The sequence below is a fragment of the Paramacrobiotus metropolitanus genome, unplaced genomic scaffold, assembly GCF_019649055.1.
Source record: "Paramacrobiotus metropolitanus isolate TYO unplaced genomic scaffold, Prichtersi_v1.0 Parri_scaffold0000033, whole genome shotgun sequence".
Lineage (NCBI taxonomy): Eukaryota > Metazoa > Tardigrada > Eutardigrada > Parachela > Macrobiotidae > Paramacrobiotus > Paramacrobiotus metropolitanus.
Genome location: NW_026570253.1, coordinates 781,812 through 791,655, shown reverse-complemented (window position 1 = coordinate 791,655; position 9,844 = coordinate 781,812). Strand labels below are relative to the sequence as shown.

At 41.4% G+C, this 9,844-nt stretch overlaps 1 protein-coding gene across 1 annotated transcript; it reads right to left on the bottom strand.

Annotated features, from left to right (window-relative positions):
- Window positions 1-229: 229 nt before the first annotated feature.
- LOC129589062 (spermidine synthase-like) lies at window positions 230-3,379 on the bottom strand. The gene is made up of 7 exons (XM_055483542.1): window positions 3,056-3,379; window positions 2,573-2,682; window positions 1,908-2,168; window positions 1,656-1,739; window positions 1,243-1,374; window positions 1,063-1,088; window positions 230-692 (listed from the first exon to the last, which is right to left on the bottom strand). Exons 1-7 carry the CDS (start codon window positions 3,262-3,264, stop codon window positions 528-530), a joined length of 987 nt encoding a protein of 328 aa, XP_055339517.1. The 5' UTR covers window positions 3,265-3,379; the 3' UTR covers window positions 230-527.
- Window positions 3,380-9,844: the final 6,465 nt, after the last annotated feature.

Here is a 9,844-nt window from a genome sequence, read left to right as displayed (position 1 = left end):
GTTTGGTGCTTTCGCAATAATTTTACAGTTATGTCTAAAGTATTCTTCGAATTTTATACAAACCCCGTAATTATACGACGTTTCCGGTGCAGCTGTTGGCGCTTTCGAAACCTTTATGATAAGTTTACATCAGTACTTCGTATGTCTTCTTCTTCTACATTCGTTTTATATGCTATGCAGATTGTATGTGTACCCGCTGCGCACTTCTTGGTAAATAACTAAGTTGATATCGGTTAGTCCAATTGTTATTGATTTTGTAATTACTAGTAAGTCCGGTCAATCGATTGGATCATCTCATTTTCACAATTCAGTTCCAAGTTTCTAACATCAGTTTTCAGTTCATTTATGTAATGAAACCAGTAACTACTGGTCAGCAGGAAAAAATAACGGAACTGAAAACCACTTCTTTGCGCCATTGGTAAAAGTGGCCGTTTAGTGCATATTCTGCTTGCAATTGTAGACAGTAAACACTAACAGTATAATTAAAGCAAGAGTCCGAAGTTAACATCGCGAACCGGAATAACCAATCACATTGTGAACCGTCGTGACGTCTCCGTAGAAAACAACAAATCCTTAGCAAACTGCGGCAGTGCAAAAGAAGCTGTATGGATGTCCGGGTTGTAATAACGCAGCTTCCATTCCTTGATGGTAGTCTCGGCCAACGCTCTCACAGGAGCCTTAAACTGGCGATTCTGCAGATATATATAAGTACAGAAGTCTTCGGAACGAAACAACTTTCGGAATACTATAATATATGACCTGAGAAATAATACAACTATGCAGTACAAATCCGTTTTTCCAGTTCGAATATTCTGTACCGTGACAACAACGCAAGTACTCTATTCACGATCGTCAGTACCGGAACATGTATGTATCACATTTATTTTGGATCCATGCACAAAACGCGGGTTGGCCTCCAGAAAACAAAAAAAGCTACGTATTCAGGTTCAGTAATAACTGCAGTCACTACACGCATGAACACGCCACCCGAAGAGTATTTCTGAATAATACAGGTCATTCGATTTCTTGGATTCAACGTTATTCAAACGTTATTCAACTTACCAATTCTTTTGAGCAGATAATGTTACCTGTCGAAGCAAACATGCAGTTGTAATTTATTAGAGCATCCGCATCGCTAAAGTTTAGGCTGTGCTGAGTGTGTTTACTACTAGCAAGATGTTTTTCCCCTGTGCAAAACAAAAGGAAAATAAATACAGTATGCGTTCGTAGATAAATCTGTACCAGCTTGTCCGCAAGTGAACGACGGTGCCGCTAGTGTGTAGTAATCCACGGAATCGAAGAGATTCCTGGCCCATCGCATGTTTTCCTTCAGCATCATCGTAGGAGGCCGCAACTCCACCCAGATTCCCCAACCTGCGGTCAATCAAAAACATCTGATCATGTTCAGTGGTTTTGAGCACGATGCTATAAAAATAATAAAATATTCCCAGTGCCAAAAGTCAAGGCCGTGTCCAGAACAACACTAAACCGCTTAAAAGTGAAACCAAGGGAGTATCATTGAAAAATTGATTGATTGTATAGATTGAAAAACAAACTTAATGACATGCTCAGATTTGAAATTTGGCTGCGCCAACGGAGTATTTAGCAGTTTCGATCCAGTACACTGTAACAACATAATGCATCCATCGCCGTACTTTGTGTGATCGTCACACCGTCAGGTTTCAGGGCAGTTTTCACCAGCTCGAAGAAAGAATCCCCGAAAAATCCTTCAGTATCCGCTAAAAAGTGAGTATCAAATATCATTGCCGCAATCTCATAATCCGACACAATCAAAAAAGTACTTATTAGCAACTGTGCAGTCTTATATATGCCGTTGCACTACGAAACATGCACATTTAACACCGTCACTTGTTGTGGCCGTAACGATGCCTACTCGTAGTACATACGCGATGGCAGTTCGAAATCCGTAATGATAACATCAAACTCCTCATTGTGACCGCGCAAGTACTCCTTGGCTTCCATGGGATAGTATTCGTACTTGTTGCTGTTGTGGTTGAAGCCCTTCTGCGTAAAGTGGACTTTCAGAAAGTCAATCATTTCCGAGTCCTCCTCACAGTGGACAATCCGCTCAACGGATGGATGTTTCAGGATCTCGATGCCCAGTCCGGAGCAATCCAAACCGCCCATCACCAAAACTCTTTTTGGTTCTACAAACAGCGACCGATAATTAATTACTCACTGTGGGGTATAATGTTATTCATATAGGTAAATAATCAAAACGGTTAAAGTCTGTAATACGAGTAACTCTTGCCGCTTGTCAGATAGGTCACACTGTAATCTGTATTACTGGTTCAACTGCGAAAGCAGCGATCTGGATGAGAACACCCTTTCCGCCTTCCTATGTATATTATTAATTATTCTAGCTTTGAGTTTTCGAACATCTGAATAGCGATGTTGACTGGCTTCAAAACAGAGCAACACAAAAATCCGTATGTCTAGTTACCTACTCTGTATATTAGGCGACTATGTATTGTATGTACAGTTTAATGTACAATACGATATATATCTATATCACCTACAGAGTAGGGTAGTACCGGGCGGTATTTTTTACCTGGATGACAGCAAAGCGGGACATGACTACACATTTCGTAGTAAGCGAATCCATCATTTTCGGTGCCCTGGGTCAAGCCATCGAAAACCAGAACTTTCCCGTGAGCAGTACTGAAAAGTAGAAAAATCAACGGTTCAATGTATTCTGTGCATCATATCATTCATATGCGTATACTTACATCGTTCACTACTTCGTATAGACAATTAATTTTGTCAACACATAGTTCCATTAATGATTTATTTTAAGCAATTTTGCAACCAGTACTTACAATCGGCTGAACTGTAGAAGTATCGTAGAAGTCACATGCCTCAAGCAACAGAAGTTACAGAACCAAATTAAAACGAACAAATGCAATACTGCCACTACGTATATTGTATATTTACATTAGAAATAATGTAATCGTACGTCCTCAACACAAAGAAAATATTAAACATCCGATACAGAAGGTTATCAATTAAACCGAAAGGCAGAAACCTAGAGTACCTATTCAACAGGAAGATCTCCTTGTGCAGCGTCACACGATGTGCAATAACGCGATTAATTTCAAATCCCTGCACCTGGCCAGGCAACAGTTCATGATCGACTTCTGTAAACCACTTTCGTCCGTTACTGGAGGTGTGAAAACTATCGCGACGATCGGCGGTCGCGGATTCCGAACTGCGTCGAGGAATATTACGGTCCACGAAAAACATTACTTGTGCGAAATATACAATCACAGCTACAATTGCCGTGCTAAACGCGTTAAAACATCCTACATTGTTATACAGGATCGATTAGCTGTTTAGAACCACTTCCACAAAAACCGCTCGGGGTTAAACGTGGATTATGCCTGCGGCAGAAATGCAACGATATAACGTTCAATAACTTCGCGGGGTCAACGTTAAAGAAACTGCCGATGTTTACAGATTAAGGCTAGTTGTCTCATGTGATCTGAACACTAATTTCCGCAGTTTAACAAATAAAGGTACTTACTATAGTGTAAAAAACCAAGTACTTACTATAGTGTGAGATTTTACGTTGTCTTAAATTGCTTAAAATAAATCTACCTATAGTAAGTTCTTGGTAAAACATTCACTGCATAGCAGTTAATAACTAAATACGGTTGCTTGCTGTTGGCACATCATTACGGCTCACTCCCTGTCTTTGGTTCTCATCAGAAGGCGGAAACAGGACACCGTTAAAACTGGAGCGAATATCAGATCGCTTACCGTACTAGCGGCAAAGGTGTGGCACATGCATACGCGCATGCCTAGTAATAATAGACAGGTTACTTAATTTTTCTAAAACTGCACTGCATGACATCATCTTGAAGGAGAAAATTATGTTAACATCTTGAAACACTCCTCCAGAACTCTCATAATTTTGCATTCTTTATTTACGTGGTGGCTAACCGGCTGGGTGTGCGTGCACGACAACAGAAACCATAGAAAAATTCTATAGAAGTACAGTTAATGCAGATTGCAGAAATATGGCAACGAATGATGCTTTCGTGTTGCTCTCACAATCATGTTTTACCGTCTAACCGAAAATCAGCTCATTTTCCCCACCAATATGTGCATTAGCGTGATTTGGTATACAGCTTAGGACAAAATGGTCGCATACCCAACATCTCCACATTCAGTACGAATGCAGCGCAGTGCACTGTACGACTGAGTTCAAAATATCCGTTTCGTACAAGTGCACTGCACCGCTTGCGTACAGAATGCTGGGTATGGGGCTATGCGACCATTTAGTCCTACATTGTACAATGCGGTGAAAGGACTGGTTTAAGAATGCAGTGGTGTGCCCCGAAACAAATTCAAGTCAACCTTTACGCGGGCTCGCAATGTTGGGATGATTCCACTCTCCAGTATTGTCCAATGAACACTGCCCGAAAAGCAAGTTATCCCTGTTTCGAATTTCATTTCGATTTTGGCTTTATTTTGTATTATCTGGACATGGTGCATACAGTCGCGCGCGAAAGTGTTTCTGTACAACTGATTTGGTTACGGGCCGTAACTTACAGCGCATTAATGATTTGTCTCCAGCGGCGTTGTTGCGCAATGTGCACATTTCCAGGACACTGTGAAGAATATCCACGCTCTTCCCATGTGAAGTGCGGACCGTCTAGGCGACACCAGGAAAACCTCCAGTATAGGTGGTGAACTCACAGGTATCACTAGTACTACTCACAGGTATCACTAGTAGTAGTATCAGATAAAAAGTCACCAGTTTTTGCATGGATGATGAATTAACCATGTACAAGTACGTACTACAGTTTAACAGCGAAAATTAGTTGGCAGACAGGATCGCTCGTACAATTGTACGCAATCAGCTTTTTTGCTTCAACCAGCACCTACAGACTAACTACAATGTCTGAATCAGTCTGATGTAATTCTTCGTTTCCGGTCCGTAATTACAGTACATTGCCTTAGTCAATTGCGTGAATGCACGCGAAGACGAACTTATTTCGGGTCAAACTGTATTATGCGCTTATATACGCAGGTCAGATAAATGGCTGCAGAACCAAGAACATATCAGTGTTCTATTTTAGGACTCTGTCCGACTTGAATAGATACCGTTGTCGCAACTTGTCGGTTGGATACGCCATGCGGCAAAGTCGATTAGCTCTCGTGTCACTCCCGCCATGTAGGTCAGCCGTCCGTTCACTGCGATGCGGTTGTGCAGGGACAACAAACAGCCACTGATCATCCTTAGGCATACAGACCGAGAAATGGCAGCCAAGAGCTGCTTGCTTCCTTGTTGATATTCATCACTCAGCAAGAGAAAAAACATCTAAACAAACCACGGAATTCGATATGACTACAGGACAGCGAAAAGGTTCATATCTTTTAAAAGTGGTTTACAACTTTACATGGTGACATTACATTTATTCATTCACTTTTAGTAAATACTCCATTAACTGCTGCTGTTGCAGCAGGACACACTGAAATTAAAATATATGTACCGGATTTGCAGCATATTCCAACGTATAAATCGTCCGCAGCCACAACAACAGAATCACTCGATTGTTGTACTTAACTATACGACACCAACTGCAGCACCACGAGGGGCAACTGACTGCATACCGTATTCCAGACGTACGATGCAAATAACAATTTGGCAATGACCACTCGTCTCCGAGCCACTGTCACTACCACATCCTCCCGCTGCGACGTTTCACCCACTCGCGTGTTCATCTTCATCCGAATAACCCCAAATATTGCCACATACATCACGCCTAACATCACCACCGGGATATGCTGCCCGCCCGAATAGGTAAACACTTTGCTGGTGATACGCACGATGCCGCAGGAGGTCACCGTGAAGCCAAACCGCATTCCGACTTGGAAGAAGCGTGGAATATTGCAGAACAGCGCGATAATCCATGAGATGAAAATACACGATACTAACGAGGCTTTTGAGGCGATTACGGAGTACTTGTGCGGGAATAGTAGCGCGAGGGGCCGGACGTTGACGTCCAAGAAGAAAGCCGTCCAATAGCCGGATTGCATTAATGGTAAGGTCCCCGGGACCAACTGGGCCCATACGCAGTAGACATTAGTGCCTTCGATATTCACGTATAAGTTCATTACGGGCGAGATCATGATGGGGAAAACAACAGCGCAGAGCACCACATCGAGGATCTGCTTATGCGCGATTAACCAACCGGAACCGGTTTGGAGTTTCCGCTGGGAGAAAGACTGACCGCCAGGAGAAAGCAGTTCAAGATTATTCCGATGCCGCAAATCAGCGCATACACGGCAAACCAGGCTGTGACAGCAGGCGTTATCCGAAGAATAAACGTTGTATTAAGAAGCGATGAGGAGACCCAGGAATGGTTGGAGACGGACATCTTGTTGGCAACAGGAACAAACAGCGTTTAGGAAAGTTGAATGTGTGCTGTGCCGTAAGAAGGGCAACTGGGTGTAATAAGTGTGATTTCGATTTTCCAATTGCTGGAGAGCCAGGAAAGGCAGAAACGTTATCCCGCTTTTCTAATTTGGGTGAATATTATACAATGCGGGTATCAGGTTTGATACGCATATATAGATATATTGGGAAGATGTTCGTTCAAGCCGACGACAAAGACGTCATCATGAATCAGGCGTATGTGGGCATCGTTGCAGCGCTGTTGATGCCCACTTAATCCAATTGGATTAAGTACTGTATCTGACAAAATTATTGGTGGACAAAATGAACGGTGGACAAAATCATAGGTGGATAAAATGAATAGACACGGCGCAGGCGTCCCCTTTTCCTAACAAAGAGCATCGAAGAAACCATGGGTTTTTTCCAAACCGTAACTCGTCATGGCCGTGCACAATGGAAACTCCGCCCAAACGTACGATACACGCGCGTAGCGGTCATAAATTCCCCGGCCTCCGGCTATAAAAGCCCCCAACGCAGCTAAACCTGCAAAACAGTTTGCACTTTAGATTTCCGAAGATTTCTGAATTACCGATACTTCCGTTTAGTGATTGAAAGTGAGCAATTCTGACTGTGACCTTTCGATATATGGCAGTAGTGTTTGCGATAGCTACGTCGTAACATTACAAGTTTCACCATGTCGAAGACTGAAAGCCGTCGTGACTTGAGTCCTGAGGTAACGAATACAGTTTGCTGGATAAAGTGTTCTTTTGTCGCGCGTGCTTTGTGTTGAAGCCAGTGCGGTGTGGCAGAAGTTGGCAGTAGTTTTTAAACCGTCAACTTCGCGGGAATGCGAAAAACGTGATCAGGTCAAGTCATATGACGATCGGGAGCAAAGACGTAGATTTGCTACGCTTGATAATATGTATTTTTTGTTTATTGTCCTGATTCGGTTCTTTGATAGAATCATCCGCGTGACGAAAGCAACAGCGGCCAACATGGCGGAAGATCTGGATCTCCAGAGGTACTGCGCAGTATCTTCAGATTACTTGTGGTGTTATCGTATACCGTAGAAAAGCCGTTCTTACAAATGAATGCTTTAATAAAAAGAATCATTAGTAATGGTTATACTGCTGGGGTACTGAATGCCGTTTCCCTTGGAGTGGGCAGTTATTGACAACATCATATGTTAGAAATTGTGACATTCCATGTACATGGAATGGACGCATCTGTCTCTCCAATTGTAAATAATCTGCACAGTAATAATCCAGTGGAGTCAGATGCAACAATGAATAACGCAGAGCAGGTAGTTTCTCACTTGGTACGAATAATAAGTTGTGATCTCAAAATACTTCGATTTGATAGAATCATAGAATAGGATAGAATAAATTCGATAGAATAGAATAGATTTAATAGAATACTCTCCAATGGATAGTAATCTGCACAGTAATCCAATGGAGTTAGACGCAACTAGGAATAACGCAGAGCAGGTAGTTTCACACAGAGCAGGTAGTTTTCAGGTAGAGTACAAAACTGAATGCCGTTGCGCTTGGAGTGGGCAGTTTAATTGACAACAATAAGTACGAGTAGAGTAACTCTGCACTTGACAGCTTTTTTTACAACTCGTACTCGTACTGTAGAGTAACAGTGACAACTCGTACTGTAGAGTTAAACCCTGCACTTGACAGCTTTTTATACAGCTCAGATAGACGTACGCTGTACGAGCACATTCACCATTCACATGTGCTGCCTGAGACTAGGCAGGCAGCGCATGTGAGTGCAGTGCAGTCGGCTCTGAGCCAGCTGAACGTTTGTCAGTACTACAGTGCCGTATAGCTCATATCGTACGAAGTACGAAAAAGCTGGTGCTAAAAAGGGGTGCCTATAGTCACTTCCTAAAAAACACAAAAATTTTGGGCACCCAGTGCACCGTAGACTATGGTATAAGGAAAACCGCCCTATAAAGCGGTTACCCAATACGGCTCACTACCACCCAACCAATCCAAATTGCGTACAGCTGGTCAGTACTCCCAAATTACTGATTGCTAGAGTTGCTTTGCTAGAGTACCGTTTATTAGTGACATTCTAAAACGAAATCGAAATATTTCTTATTTTTCTGGATCAAAACCTAATATTTCATTAGCCGAAATCAAATATGAGCCACAACTGCTTTCACATTTCCCATTAATTGATATGGCGACGAAAAGCAACATGCATTTTATTTGAAAAAGGTTGTGAATTTTTTTGTAGAGTGACATACATATGCAATACTAATGTACATAGGTAATGATATACATATAGATAGATAGATACTAATAAGTCAGAATTTCAATTATTTGCTGAGAAACGAATGAAAACTTCGTTCAGTACATCCTAATAGATTTTAGTGCACTGTGCAAGCAAATATAGGTGCATTTTATACGACTACGAAAGCATCCTATGTATTCCCGTCACAAAAAAACCAAGTTTTCACTACAGGCTGTACACAGAGGTGTACAACAGGCTGTACTTGAAGTAATACTGCAGGCTGAACATTAGGCTGTGCTACAAGCATTTCCATTAACTAAACGTAGTGTACTACAGCTTGAACTACAGGCCATACATTAGGTTGTACTACAGGCTGCACTACAGGATGTACTACAGGCAGTACATCGTATGCTTTTCGTTCACTTAATGAGACTGATTTCAGTGATTTGTTGATTTGTTTAATGAAATGCATCTTAATTTTTAATAATATACTTATAGGCCCAAAATACGAATCACTCCTATTATCGTTTTTTGTAAAAACTCAAAACAATGCCGTCTCATAAATAAAGTAAACACCGTTTAATATATCCTGAATATATAGCGTGTAGAGAAAATACCGTGGAAGAAAGTTACTGACAGCATTGAGCATTCTATACGATGACGAAAGCAGTATGTGTATTCCAGTCACAAAAAAACAAAGTTTTTACTACATGCCGTACATTGAGGTGTACTGCAGGCTGTACGCCACGTAATACTGCAGGCTAAGCACTAGGCTCTAGTGCATGCATTACTATTAAATAAACTTAGCGCACCACAGGTTAAACTACAGACCGTACATTAGGTTGCACTACGGGCTGTACTACAGGGTGTATTACAGGAAGTACGATAGGCAAACAAGCGAGGCTAAGCATCTTGAATATTTTTCTTAATTATATTTAATCATACAAGTATTAGAAATGATTTAAAGCGTAAAAAATGTTTGGCACATGTTTGGTACACAATATTTAAGTTTACAAAAATTTCAGCAGTACATTGTGTTAATTGTAGTTTATTTAATGAGACTGGTTAGTTTATTTGTTTATTGTAATGCATCTCAATTTTCAATATACTGCTGTGCGCAAAGTACAATTCACCCCATTAATTTCTTTGTAAAAACTCCAGAAAAAAACGGTTTTT

Coding starts and splice junctions, on each gene's coding strand:
- LOC129589062 (XM_055483542.1), bottom strand. CDS start 3,264: ATGTTTTTCGTGGACCGTAATATTCCTCGACGCAGTTCGGAATCCGCG. Junction 1,740..1,907: donor GGATTTCGAACTGCCATCGC/GTATGTACTACG, acceptor CTCACTTTTTAG/CGGATACTGAAGGATTTTTC. Junction 1,089..1,242: donor GTTCACTTGCGGACAAGCTG/GTACAGATTTAT, acceptor TTGCTTCGACAG/GTAACATTATCTGCTCAAAA.